The 23,279-nt window shown below is 45.9% G+C and overlaps 1 protein-coding gene across 2 annotated transcripts in view; it reads right to left on the bottom strand.

Moving 5' to 3' along the window:
• The window catches only part of LOC147635436 (Tetratricopeptide repeat (TPR)-like superfamily protein), a 136,830-nt gene that overhangs the window by 91,987 nt on the left and 21,564 nt on the right, over nt 1-23,279 (bottom strand). For both annotated transcript variants that reach the window (XR_015266647.1, XM_086802698.1), the window contains exon 3: nt 9,922-10,021. Coding sequence is in view for 1 of the 2 variants with exons in the window: in XM_086802698.1 (XP_086658824.1) it covers nt 9,922-10,021 (100 nt within the window). In the remaining variant the exon portion in view is untranslated. The remainder of the gene's footprint in view (nt 1-9,921; nt 10,022-23,279) is intronic.

The following is a 23,279-nucleotide window of genomic DNA, read 5'->3' as shown; positions in this document are numbered from 1 at the left end:
CACATGGTGTGTTATGATGGCAGGCGGAATATTTTCAAGTACAAGAATGATGATAGGTGGTTCTCCAAGTTTACATGTGCACAATGCATAAATGATGCATGCCATAACTTTATTTTACTTTGTGTGACATTGTCTTGCTGCCTGGACAATGCTTGTTATTTTGGCTTGTGAAGTCCGAGGGACCGGGGACGCCCGGGCACCTTGTGGACACGTGTGTGCACTCCTACTTGGGCCTAAAACTGTGGGCTTATGGGTTTTGCAGGTGGTAAGTGCGTCCACACTCAATTTACAGCTTATTTCATTTACTACTAAAGTTTATTGGTTTGCAGGTCCACACTCATTAATAAGTGGCCGGACAACTCATAATGTGTTCGCATTTGGTTGGACCAAAATTAATGAAGTCCGGACAGCTTATGGCCATTTCCCATTTGGTTGGACCTAAACTTATACAAACAGGACAAATGGAGCACTATGGGCTGGACACCTACCTGGACACCTTATGGGGGACACATGTCAGCCAGTTTGTGCACCCACCAAGCCCCATAGGTGGCACTGGAGAAAGGCGCCTCCTTCAAGAGACCATTTGGGCTGTTTTATTCATAACTCAACACATTGGAGAGCTGGTTGAAGCTTTTGGAGTTGCTACAGGGCTGGTTGCTTGCTTCCCGGACTCACACAAGCTTGGATAATGATCCCCACACTCTTCTAAAGGGCTGGTTGGTAAATTTCAGACCTGTATTTTCTGGTTATTGCGAGTTTTGGGCTGGTTACAGGTGTCCAAAGTCAACTTGGACAATACAGGACAGCTCTAGGGACCTCCACAGGGCTGTAGGACCCTTTACAGGTGGATTTCTCGCGATGGAAAGCTGCTGTTTTGGACTGGTTATTGCATAAAACAGGCCGGACAGCAATGGAATATGTGAGCATGGATGTGTCTCAAGGGTTCCTGGTGTAACAGGTGTTTAGGGCAAGCATTGGGAACACTTGCTCGCGGAGAACACAGGTTTCTGGATCAGTTTCTCGCGTGGAAACAGGACCTAAAGATCCATTTACATCCTGTGCAGGGCGGAGTACCTGTGAGGATTGTGATACTCTTGTGCAGGGCGGATGTACCTGTGAAGAGGCTTATGCAGGGCGGATGTACCTGTGTGTAGGGCGGATGTACCTACAGATTCTCTTGTTTGAAATGTATTCATTCATGATGTATTTGGAAGAATCAGGTGCAGGCTGGTGGTGAATCCCCAGGCACCCGTAATCTTGTACTTTGCAGACTCTTTTGGTAATATAACCTAAAGGGGGGGGGTCAGCCTATCATCGGCCCCTTTATGTGGTGTACTGTCATTTTCAGCTTTGTGGTTGTGATGCTCAAGTGTTAAGTGCTCAAAATCTTGTTCACATTTATACGATTCCAATACACGCGTCCGCCTCCCGTTACATTGGTATCAGAGCTCAGTTTTTCCCCTCATTGGAAAACGGTCTGAGGCTTGGAATCATAAGTGGTGACCTGATTTGAGTGTCATGGACAGCCACATTTCTGACAGTGTGGAGAACACACAGGACCGTGAATTTCATGGTACAAGGGATGCAAGAGATGCTGCAGGCAATGATGTCTATGGAGATGCAGGTACTCATGACACTATGCATTCTGATTTGGAATCTTTGAGGCGTCAAGTGCGACGCTATAGGGCTGAAACCGAAGAGCTTAGGTCATTGAAAAATGACCCGGATGTACAAAGGGTGTTGGCTGCGAAGGCAAAGGCTTCGGTCCATGAAGTCACTTTTGAGGCAATTGCAAAGGAAATGGATGTTGAGAAACCCCGAGAGCTTGCACTTGCATACCTAATGGTTAAGGGTGATGTATACACTGAAGCAGATGGTAGTTTGGCTTTCAAGAAGCCACCCCTCATGGCTGCCCATGGTGATGCACATAATGCACTACAAGCAGAAAGAGCACAACAAGTGCCAAATGCTGAAAGGACAAGAGTCCCTGGTGCTAGGCTTGATGCAGGTCAAGAGAAGAGTAAGGATGAGGGATCCTCTACTCATTCCCGCTTTGCTCCAAGAAGACATGTCCGTTCTCGTGTTGAGCTTTCCACTCATCTGGAGAGTGTGACTCAAGAGAGAATGAAGAGGGATCGTGAATCTTCATCGCGGCATCATCATCATGCAGATGAACAGGATGTACATAGGGATGCATATAAAAGGAAGAAGCCTCCAGAGTTCAAGTCCGGTGACAAGGATGTAAAGTTTGAAAACTTTCAGGGACGGATGGACTCTACCAAAGCACTTGCTTTCATCAGACAGTTTGAGATAGCTTTTTGCAATGAAGACTTTTCGGAAAAGTCTATGCTCAGGCATGTGGGAATGCATCTCAAGGATACGGCAAGTGATTGGTGGCTTGCAAAAATACTTGATGGAAGTGCTGCCCCAACTTGGTCTTCTTTCAAAATTCAGTTTTATGATCAATTCTTACCACCAAACTTTGCAAAGGATGTACGCAAGGAGTGGGATTGGCTGTCCCAAGATGAGGGAGAGTCCGTTGCTTCATACATAGCAAAGTTTTGGAAAGTCCTTCTCAAGGTTACTCCCTTCATGAAGATTGGAGAGGACGAGAAGAAGAGAAAGTTTGAATCGGGGCTCCATCACATCATCCAACAAAGCTTGGGAGTGTACCCAAATAAGACCATACAAGAGCTTATACACTCAGCCATGATTGCGGAGAACTTGCACATAAAAGCACCCACAAATAAGCCATTTGTAGGTCAAAACAAGAGCAAATTCAGGGCTGGTTATGACCAGAAAAAGGGTGGACAGCCACCTAAGAATGCTCCCAAAGATGGCCGAGATGCAAAGGATGACTCCGAAAAGAAGCCGGGGGGTAAACGCCACAATTTTGGGCTCTCAAAACAGCAATTGGAAGAGAACAGGAAGGCTGGAAAATGCTTTAAGTGTGGCAGTAAAGATCATATATATCCTAAATGCCCACAGAATCCTAAGAATGCTGAGCCTAATGTGCAAAAGCCTCTTGTGAATGTTGTACCCGATGTGCAGGGTAATACAGGGCATGAGCCCAAGAGCAGAGTCATATGCAAGGCTTGGGGCAAATTGAAGGATCAGCCCGCTTTGTTTCTTTTTGATGATGCTTCCACAGATAACTTTATATCCGTACAGATGGCTGCCGCCATAGGTCTCAATGTGGAAGACATGGGAATGCAAATGAATGCAGATGCCGCCTTTGAGGGCAAACAGGTTGATGTAACTCCGGTCATTGGTAAGCTCCGTGTACATATACAGGACTACCTCGACTATGAGAGCTTTCTAGTGGCTCCTCTTACAGGTTGTGATGTTTTGTTGGGGATGCCCTGGCATCACCGTTTAGAGCCTGTTAAGGCTTACAAAGAGAAGAAAATCAACTTTGTACATAGAGGCCGTGAGCACTCTATAGATGCTGGTACTACTGGAAGTACCATACCTCTTGTAAGCCATGTACAAATTAATAAGGCAATAAAGAAATCAGCTTGTTCTTACTTGGTTTTTGTACGTGATACCATTGAACATTCTAATGTTGATGTTAGTGCATTAGATCAAGACAAGCTTAACTTTTTGAATGAGTTCAAAGATTGTTTTGCAAATGCTTTGCCAGCAAGGTTGCCACCAGAGAGGCCGGAAGATCATTGCATAGATCTAATTCCCGGTAGCTCTCCACCTAATAGGCCACCATACAGGGTGAGTGCTAGTCAACAAGAAGAGATTATGGCACAGGTGAATGAACTTTTGGAAAAGGATTTGATTCGGCCTAGTTCCTCGCCATATTGCTCGCCGGTACTTCTTGTTCAAAAGAAGGATGGTACTTACAGGATGTGTGTTGATTACCGTGCCCTCAATAAGATAACCATCAAGAATCGGTTTCCCATTCTGCGTATTGATGACATCTTGGATAAGCTTGAAGGTTCGGCATGTTTCAGCCGAATAGACCTCAAGAGTGGGTATCATCAAGTGAGAGTGGCACCTCAAGATGTACACAAGACTGCATTCAGGACAGCCTTTGGTCTTTATGAGTTTTTGGTGGTGCCTTTTGGCCTTACAAATGCACCCGCTACCTTCAACAGGATGATGGACAGGGTGTTCAGAAAGCATAGAAAGTTCACAGGTATATTCTTTGATGACATTATTGTATTCTCAAAGAATGAAGCCCAACATCGTGAGCACCTAGCTATTGTGTTTAAAGAGCTTAAGGAAAATCAGCTCTACATAAATGCAAAAAAGAGTGAATTCTTCCTCCCAGAAATTCACTATCTTGGTCACATTGTATCAAAGGATGGTGTGCGCATGGATCCCGCAAAGATACAAACCATGCAAGAATGGCCAGAGCTGAAATCAGTCCATGAAGTGAGGAGCTTCCTTGGTTTATGTGCTTACTACAGGAGGTTCGTCAAGCATTTTGCTTTCATTGCCGCTCCGTTACATGATTTAACGAAGAAGAAAGCAATCTTTAAATGGACACAAGAAGAAAGAGATGCCTTTCAAAAGTTGAAGAGTGCAATCGTCTCGGGACCGGTACTCATTATTCCGGATTTGCATAAACCTTTCGTGGTGGAATGTGATGCAAGTGGGGACTGCATAGGGGCTGTTTTGAACCAAGAAGGACATGCCATTGCCTATGAGAGCAGACGCTTGCAACATGCAGAGCTTCACTTACAGGTTTATGAGAAGGAGTTGTTGGCTGTAATTCATGCCCTTACTATTTGGAAACACTATCTTTTAGGGGCTGATTTTATGGTCAAAACTGATCATCAAAGTTTGAGATACTTTTTGACTCAAAGTAAGCTCTCAGAGAAGCATATGAGATGGGCAAATTTCCTCTCAATGTTTCATTTTCAGATTTTACACACTCCAGGGAAAAAGAATGTGGTGGCGGATGCCTTATCTAGACGACCACAGGTTCATGCTATTACAGTTGCATACCATGAGGACTTATCGGATATGCGTAATACTTATCATCTGGATGAGGATTTTGCACATGTATGGGCTGATTTGCAAGAGGATATTGCTGTTCCATCTTATGTCATAAGAGATGGATATCTCATGATGCAAAATCGTATGTGTGTGGTAAAGAACCTTCGCCATAAGGTTATGGATGAGTGCCATGCTCCTCCATATGCAGGTCATAGAGGCATTTTGGCCACAGCACAAGCTTTGGAGAGGTATTTCTTTTGGCCACATATTCGCAGGTTCATGCTATTACAGTTGCATACCATGAGGACTTATCGGATATGCGTAATACTTATCATCTGGATGAGGATTTTGCACATGTATGGGCTGATTTGCAAGAGGATATTGCTGTCCCATCTTATGTCATAAGAGATGGATATCTCATGATGCAAAATCGTATGTGTGTGGTAAAGAACCTTCGCCATAAGGTTATGGATGAGTGCCATGCTCCTCCATATGCAGGTCATAGAGGCATTTTGGCCACAGCACAAGCTTTGGAGAGGTATTTCTTTTGGCCACATATTCGCAAGGATATTGAAGCATATGTACGTGAATGTATGGTGTGTCAAAAGGTCAAGTTTGATCGACATAAAGCACCTGGATTGCTTCAGCCTTTGCCTATACCAAATGAACCATGGGAAAGCATTGCTATGGATTTCATTATGGATTTGCCAAGGACGCCACAGGGAAATGATGCTATTTGGACCATTATTGACAGGTTTAGCAAGCAGGCACATTTCATTCCCGTGCGCAAGACAATAAAGCCAGATCATATGGCTAGGATGTTTTTGGCACAGATATTCAAACACCATGGCATGCCTAAATCTATTGTGGGGGATAGAGATCCTAGAACCACAAGTTTATTTTGGCGCGCATTGTTTGACAATATGGGTACAAAGCTGAACTTCTCATCAGCTTACCATCCACAGACAGATGGGCAAAGTGAAATAGCAAATTCAGCCGTCCTTGACTTGTTGAAATCTTATGTATCCGACCGCAAATCGGATTGGGAGAAGTATTTGCCACTTGTGGAGTTTGCCTACAACAATACGGTACATACTTCTACGGGTAAGGCGCCCTTTGAGATTATCTATGGCAAGGTGGTACTACCACCCATCCTTCGTACAAAGGATGAGATTTTTGCAGCAGATGAGTATGTCAGAGACTTGGATACTGCATTTGCACAGGTACGGACAGCCATAGAGAGGTCTCAAACCAAGAATAAAAAGGCAGCTGATAAGCATAGAAGGGATGTACAATTCAAACAAGGTGATTGGGTCTTGCTGAAATTTGAAAAGGCACGCCTTCGGAAGAGGCCAGGAAAAGAGGGAAAGTATCCTAAACTTTCCAACAGGTACTATGGACCTTTTCAGATCTTGGAGAAGATCAATGATGTTGCATTTCGGCTTGTACTCCCAGATCATTGGAACATGCATAATGCTTTTCATGTGAGCCTATTGAGACCTTATGTGGGACCGACACCGTTTGAGCCGGTTTTGGAAGACCCACCCGAGGTGGATGAGCTCGAAGAGATTCTTCAACCTGAACAGATTGTTTTTCACAAGGAACGAAAGCTTGCGGGAGGCAAACTCGTTCGTAGGTACCTTGTGAAGTTCAAGAATTATTCAGCTTTGGATGCGAAATGGATGGATGAGGCCTATTTCGAGGATTACCCAGATCTTTTGAAGGCCTATCTGGAGGCTTTTCAGTTGCGGTCAACTGATTAGAAGCCGGGGGGATGTCACAAATCCCTATATTCTAGGGACATGCGGATGCGTGTCAGGCCTAGAAACATGCGGATGCATGTATGTATTATACCTGGGCATGTGTATGGATCATATGAGTGGATGCATATGAGTCCAAGGACATGGCAGGACATTTGTGGACTTTCGGGCGGTGCCCGTGTGGATTCCGGCCATGCACACATGGTGTGTTATGATGGCAGGCGGAATATTTTCAAGTACAAGAATGATGATAGGTGGTTCTCCAAGTTTACATGTGCACAATGCATAAATGATGCATGCCATAACTTTATTTTACTTTGTGTGACATTGTCTTGCTGCCTGGACAATGCTTGTTATTTTGGCTTGTGAAGTCCGAGGGACCGGGGACGCCCGGGCACCTTGTGGACACGTGTGTGCACTCCTACTTGGGCCTAAAACTGTGGGCTTATGGGTTTTGCAGGTGGTAAGTGCGTCCACACTCAATTTACAGCTTATTTCATTTACTACTAAAGTTTATTGGTTTGCAGGTCCACACTCATTAATAAGTGGCCGGACAACTCATAATGTGTTCGCATTTGGTTGGACCAAAATTAATGAAGTCCGGACAGCTTATGGCCATTTCCCATTTGGTTGGACCTAAACTTATACAAACAGGACAAATGGAGCACTATGGGCTGGACACCTACCTGGACACCTTATGGGGGACACATGTCAGCCAGTTTGTGCACCCACCAAGCCCCATAGGTGGCACTGGAGAAAGGCGCCTCCTTCAAGAGACCATTTGGGCTGTTTTATTCATAACTCAACACATTGGAGAGCTGGTTGAAGCTTTTGGAGTTGCTACAGGGCTGGTTGCTTGCTTCCCGGACTCACACAAGCTTGGATAATGATCCCCACACTCTTCTAAAGGGCTGGTTGGTAAATTTCAGACCTGTATTTTCTGGTTATTGCGAGTTTTGGGCTGGTTACAGGTGTCCAAAGTCAACTTGGACAATACAGGACAGCTCTAGGGACCTCCACAGGGCTGTAGGACCCTTTACAGGTGGATTTCTCGCGATGGAAAGCTGCTGTTTTGGACTGGTTATTGCATAAAACAGGCCGGACAGCAATGGAATATGTGAGCATGGATGTGTCTCAAGGGTTCCTGGTGTAACAGGTGTTTAGGGCAAGCATTGGGAACACTTGCTCGCGGAGAACACAGGTTTCTGGATCAGTTTCTCGCGTGGAAACAGGACCTAAAGATCCATTTACATCCTGTGCAGGGCGGAGTACCTGTGAGGATTGTGATACTCTTGTGCAGGGCGGATGTACCTGTGAAGAGGCTTATGCAGGGCGGATGTACCTGTGTGTAGGGCGGATGTACCTACAGATTCTCTTGTTTGAAATGTATTCATTCATGATGTATTTGGAAGAATCAGGTGCAGGCTGGTGGTGAATCCCCAGGCACCCGTAATCTTGTACTTTGCAGACTCTTTTGGTAATATAACCTAAAGGGGGGGGGTCAGCCTATCATCGGCCCCTTTATGTGGTGTACTGTCATTTTCAGCTTTGTGGTTGTGATGCTCAAGTGTTAAGTGCTCAAAATCTTGTTCACATTTATACGATTCCAATACACGCGTCCGCCTCCCCGACTCACCTATAGGTACAGGCAACAGCACACATCAGCCAACACGTCGGTAGCAGTGTGAGCAGGAGAAGGCACCAAGCCCAGGCAGCCACAGCCAGGTCAGACAAACTGGCAGACAGATCGGTGAGTAGTTCCAGGTGGGCGGGCAGCTCATATAGAAGGAGGCAGACAACAGGGTTGGGCCTAGTGAGCAGAGGTGTGACCACAAGTATGAAGTTGAATAATAATGTAGGCCTTTATAAAAATTAGAATTGGGCTTGTAAACTAATTGACCAGCCCAGAACCCAACGTAAACCAGCCAACCAAGCCGACCAGCACCTAGTGCCTATAAATAAGCAGCCCCAGCCCCACAATTATTCATCAATCAAATTCTCCACTCAAGGCTTTCTAGCCGGCAGGAGTAAAGGTGTTTTGGAGAGCAAGGAAATGGTCTGGCAGCAAGCATTTACATGATACAAGATTAACGTTAGGATTATTAGTGTGTGTGTGTGTTTGCTTGTCTTTCCCTGCACATCTGTCTCTGTTAATGCGATCACAGCACTAGTCTTACATTTGAGATGCTATATGGCCGTACAATTTTGAGCCCGGGAACCAAAGCATCGGAGACAAGGCCATTATTGTGCAGACCAAGTGGTGCAAAATCTTGATCAGATGTTTGTGTTTGCTTGTCTTCCACTGCACATCTGTCTCTGTTAATGCAATCACAACACTAGTCTTACATTTGAGATGCTATCTGACCGTACAATTAGTATTGGAGACCAGGCCATTATTGTGCAGACCAAGTGGTGCAAAATCTTGATCAGATGTTGAAGGAGATCTGCGACAAGTCACAAGATCCAAAAGCAAGCAAAGCACGAGAGAGATGCCCACCTCACTATCATAATCTTTATAAACAGTATGATATGATGATAGTTTCATGCATCAGAGCACCTTCCGAAAGTATAGTCTAAGGTTTGTTCTTTTTCTTTTAAATGCACAATAAATGACTAGCCAAGCATAGTCACAAGGAATGGGCATTTTTAGACTCGGGAATGTTGGGGATGGCATCTTTCCGTTCCCATTCCCGTCCCATGTCACTCTATAGTCACAGGGAATGGCCATTCTCAATCTTTTCCGTCCCCGTTCCCTATCCCCACTTCGCATCCCATATGACTATGTAGCCAAGGCATTCCCTTAGTCTCTACTTAGAAGTGCAGGGACTCATTTATAAATTGAATGTAGTTTTTGAAATTTTATTTATGAAGCCCAATTGGAATCAAAAATGCACATAGAGCCACCCTAAGATAAGATGAAATTACAAGCCAGTGCGGAAGCTAATTTCAGGATAAGAATGGAAGACAGAATTTTTTGTCCAAATGGCAATAGCTTTTCAGCCATTTGGGCCACAATTACCTTTTGCAGTACAGCTAACATGAAGAACACAACTAAACTCAGTGGAAAAAAATCAAGGCCAAATTATCATAATTATGCATGCATAGAAGTTCCAACAAAACATTTGAACTGTGTCCACTCACACATAAAGACTTGAGATCAAGATAATGCCATCATTATGAGAAACACCAAAGGTAGTGGAAATACTCTTCTTGATGGCTTCAAGATTTTGAGGATCTCCAGGTAGCTCTGCTAAAGCCTCATCACTTGAGCTGTTGACGACTTTTAACAAGCATCCTTCTGCACTCTGATCATGCATTACAAACATTGCAAATTAAACTAAGTGACACACACTGACTTAGATGGAAGCAAAAGATTTAAAAACAGATTTCCATAAACTTGAGAAATTTTGACAGTTGACCATGGTCAAAAGATGAAGCTTTTATTAGGAGAATGCTCATCACGTAGGTACACACACACCATCACATGCATCAGTATGATCATGTTTTGCAAAGGGCACCCACTTATCACTTTTACCACAAGAACAATCAAAAAATGTGAAGGATACAACCCTTCGGGCTCACATCGACACAATTCGAGGATAGAGAAGTAGAATAAAGAAGGTTAGATCTGGACAAAAAGTGGGAAAATGGACAATACTCCAAGACGGATGACCCCTTATTAGAAAATTTAAGAAGTAAAACAAGCTGAATATGATCACAAAGGCGATGCATGTGCACTCAACTCCCATGAACCTTTTGACCCTGCCAGTGTACTATGAGATACGGGGAGGTTTCATTGTCTCTTCAGGGAGGGGTTTGGCCTCCTCACCCAAGTGGTACAATACAAGGACTAGAAATGCTTGGGCCATGTGGATAGTGATCAGAGTTCGGAGCATAGTTCCAATCATGGTGAATTATTGGTCAGCCAAACATTTGCAAACATTTATTTCAAACGCCTAAGATATGTGCCTTTCATACATTGCCCTTTTTTGGGGCCTTTTAGACATTCTTGCCTATTTCTTTGCGTTTTTCCTCGAACACATGCCGACCAGCATCCAGCAAGCATACGCCTCTAGCATCCAGGTAATGATCTGCTTGATCTCAAGCCTCATCGCCCAAATATTTGTCCTCACCATAGGTAATCCCTAAAATTCAGCACTCCTCTTACCCCATCAACCCCCCCTCAAACCATTATGGAGATCCAAAACCCCACCAATAAAGACGAATGCCACCCCCCAAACAACCACCTCAGCAACCCCTCAAGGAGGCCCCCAAGTAGGAGTGGATACCTAAGAGCACCCTGGCTAACCAAGGACCCACAACCGAGCCCTGTTGGATCCTAATTAAGCTATTAGAAGCTCGAGGCTTATATGAAGGGAACCAATCTGTTTGGGTCCCAAAATCCAAGCCGTCATGCCACTACCACACCCAAGCCGAAGAAAGTCAAGCGATTGCCTCAAAACACCTCAGTTCCGACCCACCAATAGCCACATCATCCTGCTAGATCCCAACAGAGCTGCTAGAAGGTCAAGGCTTCTACAAAGGAAGGCACCATATCTGGGTTCCAAGGTCAAAGGAATCCTCACCACAAGCCTCTACAACCATGGAATCGAACACTAAACCAAAGATGGATACCTAAAGCAGTGTGCCTCCAATGCCACCCCCAAGCTTACGCAGGTAGTGGCCCCCACTACCTCTATTCAAGAGCTGACACCACCCATAGAGAGTTCACAGAAGATCCCCCAAGCACCAAGAGGCAGTACCAAATCTATTTGGCCCCCACTAGCTCTATTCAAGGGCTGACACCACCCATAGAGAGTTCACAGAAGATCCCCCAAGCACCAAGAGGCAGTACCAAATCTATGTGGCCCTACCCATCTCCACTTTCATCCAAATAGAGCCACCATGGTGCCAATCCGCTTATGGTGCTCCCTAGACGCAGAAATGCTCTGTCGCAAGTCCGGCAAGGAGCCATCATCTAGGCATAGGTCAATACCACCCTTACGAACCACTACATGGTAGCCTATCCATCGAGCATAGAGTGTCTTGAAGTTTTACTAGAAGTTAGGCTTTAGCCCTCTAACTTGACAAAGTCGGCCTTAAAACCTTCCAAACACAACCACAATGGAGCTCATATCTCCCTCTTACCATCCACTTCACCGAGTCCTACTACAACAACGATAACACAGGGGCCAATGGATCACCGAGAAGGATTATCGAAGTGCCCTCCAGGCTCCACCAGCTTCCTACCATCCCACAGACAGTGGCAAAGGCCCCATACCCGAACTCAAGTACCGAGGGCCTCAACTCCAATGGTGCAAGATTCAAGGATATCATTGTTCCATGATTCGTGCCCCCGGCTAGGCTACTCACTCTCTCTCTCCAGAGGTAAGACAAGGAGGGGTTTTCTCTTAGAGGGAAGAGGCCTAAGGGGAGTAGGATAGTTCTCTTGTTTGTTTGAGTCTCCAAGATGGAAGGAGAAGGATGATGAGAGGGACAACACAGACTAGGGATGTCTAACATGATGACGGAATGTGGAGGGTTGCAAGAGGTGGTGAAGAAGAGGGCGAGAGCTTAGGATAAGACCTTCATTCAAGGTGTAACTTATGGCATTGATTAATGCCTATGACCTAAGATAGTGGGCATTAATTAAGCGTACTTGACAATTTAGATAAAGCTTACTTGACAATTTAGGTGAATATACCTATAATAATAGCCCAATTTCGATTTTGTTGTCATGTTGTCATGCATGGCGTGTACATGTGTTGCATGGGCTATCCTCGGCCCTATACCCTATGTGTGCCATGTGACACGTGCTGTAGCCTCAAGCCTGTACAAGCTTTACAATGTAGGGCCTAGGTAAATGTACTAATACAATGTACAATGACCATTGTACACCCTGTACAGGCTGTACAATGTAGGGCCTAGGTAAATGTACATTGCTACAATGTACAATAACCATTGTAGTATGTACAGTAACCAGTTCAATAAGGTTTTAAGTTTTACCTTATATCATTTATATCATGGAAAATTTCAAAATACTTATAAACTTTTTATTTTGGAAATTAAGGGTTTTTCTTCAAATGGGAAGACCACATGGCTTAAAATGGGAGCATGTGAATATTTTGAAACCCGCGAGCAAGGACATGTTCACATGCAAGTGCAAGTATCTCAGCCACGGGTGGAATGGAGGGCCATTGCCCATATTCTATGTATTACGGGCGATGATGTTGAAGAGATTGCATGTGGGCTTGATGCCTAAAGGAGCTAGAAGTAGTCAAATGCAAGTATAACATGCGGAGGCTTACAAACAGGACTATACTTTGGATAACGAATATTCAACACCTTGGTTCTTGACGATTTTTGCACAATGTAACGGAAGTAAGAGTGCAAGAGAGAGGGAGGGAAAGAAAGAAAGTTATATTAAACGTCTTCAAAAGACCCAGTGGGTCTATGAGACCAAAAGTGATACAATAGTATCCATGTAATCTCATCATGGTACAAAAGAAAACAAAAAACTAGAACTATGAACTGGGAATGTCAAAATCCGAGGAACTAATAAGTTCATAAGCTGCTTTTCCAACGCCAAAATCTGACCCAGACACTTAACCTCGTAGAGATCTGCAAATGCCTTCCAAACTTCATGTGCAGCATCTGATGTACGCACATGAGAGAGAACAGAATCCTGACAGTTCAACATCAGAAAGGAGAAAACACAACGATCATTCGCCTGCCAAATATCAATCTGTGCCTGAGTCACACCACCGGAAGCAAAGGTGGGAGGGATGGCATTAGCAGGTGTAACAAGGTCAATCCCGGAGATCCATGCCAAGCAAGGCTGATTTCACCTTCACCTTCCACAAGGTGTAATTGGAACCATCCAACTTTGCAGACTCAAAGAACATATGAAGTGTAGTCAGGGCAGCCATCACAAAAGCTTGGGCTCAATCTCAGAATTATGCACAATCTCGAAAGGAGTGTCCACCACAGGTACCAAGGGTGCCACCAAAGCCCGAACCACCACAATACCCCCTCTGCAAAAGGGAATGTTTACCGGAGAGGAAAACGCAGCCAAAGAGGGGCTGTTGTCCTGAAAAAACAGGCCGCCTAGATCCAAACTCCAAGTAGAAGTAAAACGCTGATGAGAAATTACCTTCTGGCTGTAAGCGATGAAGCCAAACTGAAGGGAAAGCAATCAGCAGAAGCTGTACAGAAAACGCAGCAACAAGAGGGCTGCAAATCTGAGAAAAACACAGAGGTGAAGGGGCTGTAAATAGGGCTAATTCCGGGGCAGCAGAGGGAATCGCTGAACCGGAAGCGATGATACCATGAAAGAGTGCACAGAGCGGAAGCCAATAAGCACTAGAGTGTGCTGAGTAGAGAGTGCAAGAGAGAGAGATATATGGAGCAACTATGTTGAATATGCTGAAGTGATACAGTCCCAAGCAAGAGCCAAAAGTAGTCTCATAAGTGAGGGAGCAAAAGATAGACTAGGCAAGATACAAAACTGAGAGGCCAGCCCACCTATTTATAGGTGGGGAGAGCTGGCCGACTGGAAATGCTGAAGCTGGCCGACGAGAAAAAAGGTATCCAGGCTGGGAAAAATCCCAAAAAAATATATAAAACAAGGGTGGCCAGCCCACAATCAAGGGCCATGCAAAAGGGACCAAAAAGACACCAAACATGGGCAGAAACTGGGGATGAATGTGCTAACAAGAGTACCATGCATGTGTCGGTAATGGTGGTGGCCGTGTCGCTGAGGAGGAAGGCAGTCAAATTGCATATAGGACTCTAGTGCTAGTCGTGGGAGGCGATCTTTGTCAAGCGTGTATACATGCTGAATATAAGTGACAGTCTGAAAAAGGGCATCTGTAACCATTGGGGCCACCCCAAACTCTGCATGTAGAATGTCATGTGGTACAGATGGCTTACTCCTGATCATGCGCGACAACATCGTCACCTGTAGCCCCTCTATGCTCCTCCAGTGATCCTTCCCTAGGCCTGGCCCCGGTACAAATGGCTTACTCCTGATCATGTGTGACAACATCGTCACTTGTAGCCCCTCTATGCTCCTCCAGTGATCCTTCCCTAGGCTTGGCCCCCAAAAGGCTACACCATACATAGCCACTGGTCGTACTAGAGTATCAAAGAGTAGGTACTTAGCGCGAGGTTGTTGGAAATGTGCCTGGAAACACTGTCTCTCCATACAGGCTAGGGAGGCATGCCCCCTTGCAAGTCGATCAGTGGCAGCTGTGGTCATGCAGAACAAAGGGCCTGTAAAAGTGACTCTAGATACACATACTTCTACACAATCTCCATTGGAGCATCTTTGTATATGAAAGAAAATCGTGAGGCAATTGCATAAGATGTGTTGAAGACCATAACCTTGGTTTTACCCAAATTGACCATAAGGTCTCTCTCCTTGCAAAATTTGTCCAATGCATTTAAGTGTTTCTGTAAACCCTCGGCTGAATCTGAGATCAAGACAATGTCGTCAGCATATAGCAATATGGGCACTACTGTCTAAGCCAATGGTGAACCTCTACCTCCGGAACTATCCACAAATACTGCGATCTCATCAATGTATAGGCCAAAGAGTGTAGGTGAGAGTGGGCAGCCTTGCTTAACCCCAATAATGCTTCATATATCTCTCAAGGTCCCACCAGGTGCACGTACTCAGTCGAGTACTACCTCATATAGTGTCATCACACCCCATATCATCTCATGTGAGAACTGGAGCTCCTCCAAGCGTCCTATGAGACAGGATCAAGGGACGGAGTCAAAGGCTTTGCGGAAATCCACAAAGCAGCAATACACACGTCTCTTTGAGGACCTCACCTCCTCTATGATAGCCCGTAAAGTAAAGATATGATCCAATGTGGAGAAGTTTCTCCTAAAGCCTGCCTAGCTTGATGCTCTGTTTCCCATCCTCTCTGCCATAGAGCTCATCATGTCCTCTAGTACTACCCCAAAGATTTTGGCCATTGTGTGACCAATCATGATAGCCCTGTAGTTACCTGGGCCCGTGGGGTCTCCTACTTTGTAGATGGGGACAATGGTGTTGGTAGTCCAAGAGGGTGGGAGGCCTTCACAGAGTGCTCTGTTAAAAAGACTGGCAAGAATGGAAGCCAATACGTGGTGCCCGTGGGCAAAATGTTCCGCGCGTAGAACCTCATGATCTTTTGCTCTCCCATTATGCAGTTTTTTAAGAGCCCTAGTGACATTGGGGGAATCAAAGAGATAAGATGATGTAGGCCGAGGGATGTGTGACATTTGTGGTATAGGTCGGTTTGGCACATCATACAGCTGTCGTGCATAGGCTTCCCAAAGGCTAGGATCTGTGATAGGTGCAGGTGCTCTTTTTTTTTCAAGAATGCGCCAAGCTTCTGAGTTGTCCTCGCTCAAAAGGAGCGGGTATAATTCTTGTTCTCATCTGGCGAGAAATGCCCGTTTCTTTCGGCGAGTGAATGTACAGAAGATGCGTTGTGCTGAAATCAGCCCATGATCCCTCTCACATAAGAGGCGAAGCCTGGTGGTCTTGCACTCTTCATCATACCATCCATTCTAGGGTTGGGATCCCACTGGCAAACTTGTTGTGGTGCATGTGGTGTAGGGAAAGCTGGCGTGGGCGGAGTCATGGATGATGGAGGGAAGCTAGGATGTAATGGTGGAGATAGGGAGGGATAAGTCGAGAGCTGAAATGTGGCGGGAGAGGTGGTCCTCATAGATGTGGTCGAGATCATGATGGAAATGAATCCGGGTGAAGGTGGTGGCAGGGGGTGTGGGTGCGGGCGGTAAGGTGGGGCATGAGATCCTTAAAGAAAGTAATGCGTGGTCAGCTAGTATGGGGGGAGGCGGGATGGTGAAGTCTGGGATGTGTGGTATAAGAGAGGGAGACCCCATGAGGTAATCCACTGTACTAGTGCCTCCCCCATGCGAAAAAGATTAAGGTTGTCCGACTGCGGCCATCTGGACAGCCCATTATATATAACCAACTCATGCATAGCCCCCATCTCCAAGAAGTGTCTACCATATGGTGTTGCATTTCCCATATCCTGGTTGGCCCTCTGGACTCTGGAGGCCCATCTCAGCCAAGTCAATTTCTGACAACATAATGGCATCTCCATGGAAGTCATATGTCAACACTTGTTCCCCTTTTGTCCGTGCATTAAAGTCTCCTAATAGGAGGACCTCTCCTTGTTGGGAGACATCTGCAATGTCTGCAAATAATGGCGCATATGGAGTCTCCCCTTTCTTTGTCAAGCTGCATGCATATTCTGATTTCTCTGGTGGGAATACGCATCACTCTCAAGCCAGGCCTGGCTAATAGCATCCACATAAAGCGAGCCTCCTCATCGTGTCTAACCATTGTGAGCATGCCTCTCAAATGAAGACAAAACAAGCATGCCACTCCTCCTGAGCCACACACCTCCCCATGGTGCGTGTTTGTCCTCTAAAAGCTGATTCCCATGTGTAACCCTCCACTTTGGGTAGCCCTCTCTCAAGGCTTTGATGCGTTTCTGTGTAGAAGATAATATCCCTATCTGTATAAGTCTCTGTGAAGCCTCTTATGTCAGACCATAGAGTTCCATTGCAATTCCATACTCCTATCCTCAATGCATATGTGGTCTCATAGACCCCACACCATCATGTGGGGCATTTATCCGTGATGATGACTCGGTCATCACAATAAACGGCCCATTTTCCTGCCTTCAGGCCTTCCATAACTTGAACCATCCCGGCTTTCCTATGTTCCACCTGTAGGGGGTGAGGTCATCTCCAAGGTATATTTTAGTGGTTCGGAGGGTGGCCCTCTTCTTCAAGAATGCCAAATGGGACTCCGTATCTTTGAACTTGAGGAGAAGAGGCCTCTCCCTCGTCGAGTCCTTCCCGGCTCGCCAAGCATCTACAAAAGGGGTGTTAGTGAGGCCCATCTGTCTGCATAAAGTCTCACCATCCTCTTTTGGTGAGTTGCCTGCTTGCAAGCTTGTTACTCGCACATGTAGAGCCCTAGATTGGCAACGCTTCTCTTCCTCAAGCGTGGCCGTCATGATGGATGTGGCATTTGGGGTGTGGACTTGTTTTTGCTTTTTCACAACCTCAACCCATTTGGAGGTTTCTCCAACCTTTTCTTTGGTTGCTCCCATGTCTTTTCAGAGGCTTGCATGCTCCTCCCCAAATCTTGATTTGACCTCTTGAATTTCGGTTGTGATTGCCTTCTTGGCCTTCTCTAGTTCCGCCTCAAGTTTGGCATTGGCGTCTGGCAACTAGGCAATTTCTAGAGCAAGGGCTTCTTGTGTGGTTAGCTCTTCCTCTTTGCCATACTTGTGCATCTCTTCCTTGCATAATTCCATACATCTCTCCATGCATACAGCCAGGCATGCGTCCTTCCAGGCTTCCATGTCTTGTCGCATCTCATCTTGCAGCTATTTGTATATTTCCTCTACTCGGTTGTCTTTGCCCTGGATCTCAATCCTGACAGCATGAATCTCCTTTTGATGCTGGTTCCATGTCATGTCTATCAGTTTCTTTTGGTCTGAAAGAGCCTTCTGAGCCTGTTCTTCGATCTTGTTCACTCTATCTTCAAGAGGGAGCACCATTGTCACAATCACCGAGCTCAAGCTGAGGTCAAGGACATGGGAGAAGACAAGGGTCGGCCCAATGCGCGATGGGGTAAGGCCGCGAGTGGTTTCTGATTGAGGGTTCAACCATTGGTTCGGAGTAGGGACATTCTACATTGTTGGGGGCCTGAGCAGGGACAGACAGCATAGAGGGCAATGGCAGTGGCGGCGGCGGCAAACAGAGCAGATGGTGAGCGGTGCGGAAACGGGAGGCGCAGTGGGGTACAGGTGGAAACGGCGGCGGCGAACAAAGCAGATGGTAGGCCACGCAGAAAAGGGAGGGCACAAGCAAAAACACAGAGGAGATGGCGGGCGGAGGGAACATGCGTCTTCAAAAGGCCAAAATGACCTATGAGACCAAAATGTTGCATCATGTCCGTGAATAAAAACAAAGAGCCTCAAGCTCTCGCATCAGCCAAGAATATCTCGCATAGGGCGCTACAACATGGTACCTGATGTAGTGAGGCTGACAAGGCAAAAGAAAGTCCTGCGGTGGTGGGAAATGATGGCTCTGATCCTCCTGAGGTGATGTGAGGTGGGCGTCGTCCACTATGTTGGGGAGGTCGGGCTCTGCATAGCTCGGTGGCTCTGTCTAATGTCACCTCTCTCGGCCAGGCTCCTACATCAGCCTAGAGGGAAAAGAGACGATAAAGAGTGTACACCCAATTGGGTCCCAAATACCCTCTGCAAGGCCCCACCAAGGATGGTGTATTTGTTTTATTGAATGATGAGAAAAGGACTGACTTCTATAGATCTTCCCTTGGCTGTTAAAAAGCTTCAGCCTTAAGATGACCTGGTTCTTGACCTTCTAGTTCACCTTTGTGGTATGTTCCCTTTAGCCCTTGCAACACTTCAGCACTTTGTGAATTATTAGATGATCTGACTCTTTGCTAAGCCATGCTTATATAGTCAATTAAAGTGCTGGTCGGTGGGTTCTAGAGGGGTCGGCTTGCTGGAATTTGATCCCACAACCTGTTTTTGATGCTTTTTATATAGGCACCTTTGTCTTGCTCTTTCTGCCATCGAGGCTGCCCATGGCCATGCTGGCCGCCTTGCTGCTGTGCAGCCTATAGGGCTGGCCTGCCCCTTACGGGTGGACAACTAGCTGTGCAGCCCTTGGGGCTGGCCGACTGGGCTACAGCCCTTGGGCTGGCTGCCATGTTGGCCAAGCTTCATAGAAGCTGGCCGACAGGCTGGCCATGCCCTCCTAGGGCTGGCCGCTAGATGCTATGGGGCTTCTGGGCCAATGACGGCCCATGGGCTGCCCCATGTGGCCCAAAGTGTAGGGTTCCACCCTACACTCCATGCAGGCCCACATGCAACTACATGTTCTTCTCACGGGCCTACCATCTGTGTGACATGTGAGGGATTGATCGTAGTAATCACAACCTTAGGCTAACTAAACTTCACTTAATGATGCTTAAGAGAGAGACAAATAGTGTCAATGCAATGCAATGCAATGCAATGCAATGCAGCTATGTTAGATAAATGGGTTACAATGAGATCTAAATAGATCTATGATGCTGTCCAAGATGAAGATCCTTCTCGGGATGAGAGGGATAGGCTGAATGCTGATGATGAGGACTGTTCCTTGCTCCAATGCTGAGGTCCACCACTTGAATGCCGGTTTTCCTATATGTAGGAGGTAGGAAGATGACTTGAGTGCTGAATATGCTGATTTGATGACTATATGCCGGGTGAACTGTTGTCCCGCTGACTTCCCTTATCTCCTAGGAAGGAAACGTTTAAGAGAAGATGAGATAACCATGCTGAAATGATGCGTTGCTTATATATGACAGCATGGCTGCTTGTCGGCCAGTGTGCTGCAGTCGGCCAGCCTATCTGGGACCTCACGACCTCATAAATGCATAATCGCTGTTGTCGGCTGCCCATAATACGCTGTCGGCTACCCATAATATGCTGCCGGCTGGTGCTAACAGCCCCGACCTGATGCAAATAAATGCCTTACATGCTAATGAAGACTAAGGTACTGATGTTGGTGCTGAAACAGCCCCATATACATGCTTATGCTGATATATGCCTGAATAATACTTGGATTAATGCTTACTATCCTGATTAATGTTTATGGATGCTTGATGATGCCATGCCACTTGTACACCTGATGGGTGTGCACATGACATTCCCCTCTGCTACACTGCTGCTAGGTGGTATACCTGGCAACCTTTCGACTCCTCTGGTGATCCTTCTCCAATGAAACCATTGCCTCCTTCTAACTTCTTCTGTCGGGATTGAGGTCGACTGTAGGAGTTGAATCCTTTGAGCCATAGACTTGTCTACTGCAGGAACTGAACGGCAAATGCTGCTAAAACTGCTTGGAAATACCTGGGTCACCCCTGACTTGTCTGTGGAATCCTTTCACCCACCATCTCTGTCGTTCCTGAACCTCTGAACCTCTTGAGGCGATGTTGGAGCAAACTTCCATCTTCTTATGTAGAAGAGAACCCCCTGCTGCTGCCAATCGAAGCACAAAACTTTATTTACTCCTTTGATGATGGATGTCATTCTTCCCCAGAGAACTCATGGGCAAACATGTATGCCTTGCAGATGCAAGATTGACTGCTAGGATGACTGCTATGCAAGCCATGTGCAACCCTATATGCTGTGCAAGAATGCAAATGGATGGGTTACTAATGCATGCCTAAGGGAAAATCCCTAAGGATGGCTTGCAAGGTTTTGAGAACTGGATTTAACTGTGTGGAAGCGATTAACATGATGACTGACTGAATGACTAATGGAATGAAAATGATCTAAGGCTGGTTACCCTATAACGCTCTGATACCAATGTGACATGTGAGGGATTGATCGTAGTAATCACAACCTTAGGCTAACTAAACTTCACTTAATGATGCTTAAGAGAGACAAATAGTGTCAATGCAATGCAATGCAATGCAATGCAGCTATATTAGAGGAATCGGTTACAATCAGATCTAAATAGATCTATGATGCTGTCCTAGATGAAGATCCTTCTCGAGATGAGAGGGATAGGCTGAATGCTGATTATGAGGACTGTTCCTTGGTCCAATGCTGAGGTCCACCACTTGAATGCCGGTTTTCCTCTATGTAGGAGGTAGGAAGATGACTAGAGTGCTGAATATGCTGATTTGATGACTATATGCTGGGTGAACTGTTGTCCCGCTAACTTCCCTTATCTCCTAGGAAGGAAACGTTTAAGAGAAGATGAGATAACCATGCTGAAATGATGCGTTGCTTATATATGACAGCATGGCTGCTTGTCAGCCAGTGTGCTGCAGTCGGCCAGCCTATCTGGGACCTCACGACCTCATAAATGCATAATCGCTGTTGTCGGCTGCCCATAATATGCTGTCGGCTACCCATAATATGCTGCTGGCTGGTGCTAACAGCCCCAACCTGATGCAAATAAATGCCTTACATGCTAACGAAGACTAAGGTACTGATGTTGGTGCTGAAACAGCCCCATATACATGCTTATGCTGATATATGCCTGAATGATACTTGGATTAATGCTTACTGTCCTGATTAATGTTTATGGATGCTTGATGATGCCATGCCACTTGTACACCTGATGGGTGTGCACATGACATTCCCCTCTGCTAAACTGTTGCTAGGTGGTATACCTCGCAACCTATCGACTCCTCTGGTGATCCTTCTCCAGTGAAACCATTGCCTCCTTCTGACTTCTTCTGCCGGGATTGAGGTCGACTGTAGGAGTTGAATCCTTTGAGCCATAGACTTGTCTACTGTGGGAACTGAATGGCAAATGCTGCTAAAACTGCTTGGAAATACCTGAGTCACCCTTGACTTGTCTGTGGAATCCTTTCACCCACCATCTCTGTCGTTCCTGAACCTCTGAACCTCCTGAGGCAATGTTGGAGCAAACTTTCGTCTTCTTATGTAGAAGAGAACCCCCTGCTGCTGCGCCAGTCGAAGCCCAAAACTTTATTTACTCCTTTGATGATGGATGTCATTCTTCCCCAGAGAACTCATGGGCAAACATGTATGCCTTGCAGATGCAAGATTGACTGCTAGGATGACTGCTATGCAAGCCATGTGCAACCCTATATGCTGTGCAAGAATGCAGATGGATGGGTTACTAATGCATGCCTAAGGGAAAATCCCTAAGGATGGCTTGCAAGATTTTGAGAACTGGATTTAACTGTGTGGAAGCGATTAACATGATGACTGACTGATGGAATGAAAATGATCTAAGGCTGGTTACCCTATAACGCTCTGATACCAATGTGACATGTGAGGGATTGATCGTAGTAATCACAACCTTAGGCTAACTAAACTTCACTTAGTCATGCTTAAGAGAGAGACAAATAGTGTCAATGCAATGCAATGCAGCTATATTAGATGAATGGGTTACAGTGAGATCTAAATAGATCTATGATGCTGTCCTAGATGAAGATCCTTCTTGGGATGAGAGGGATAGGCTGAATGCTGATGATGAGGACTGTTCCTTGCTCCAATGCTGAGGTCCACCACTTGAATGCCGGTTTTCCTCTATGTAGGAGGTAGGAAGATGACTTGAGTGCTGAATATGCTGATTTGATGACTATATGCCGGGTGAACTGTTGTCCCGCTGACTTCCCTTATCTCCTAGGAAGGAAACGTTTAAGAGAAGATGAGATAACCATGCTGAAATGATGCGTTGCTTATATATGAGAGCATGGCTGCTTGTCGGCCAGTGTGCTGCACTCGGCCAGCCTATCTAGGACCTCACGAACTCATAAATGCATAATCGCTGTTGTCGGCTGCCCATAATACGCTGTCGGCTACCCATAATATGCTGTCGGTTGGTGCTAACAGCCCCGACCTGATGCAAATAAATGCCTTACATGCTAATGAAGACTAAGGTAATGATGTTGGTGCTGAAACAACCCCATATACATGCTTATGCTGATATATGCCTGAATAATACTTGGATTAATGCTTACTA

Source organism: Cibotium barometz, chromosome 9 (genome assembly GCF_041138505.1).
Source record: "Cibotium barometz isolate CiBa-2024 chromosome 9, ASM4113850v1, whole genome shotgun sequence".
Taxonomy (NCBI): Eukaryota; Viridiplantae; Streptophyta; class Polypodiopsida; order Cyatheales; family Cibotiaceae; genus Cibotium; species Cibotium barometz.
This window is presented reverse-complemented; position numbering and strand designations above follow the sequence as displayed.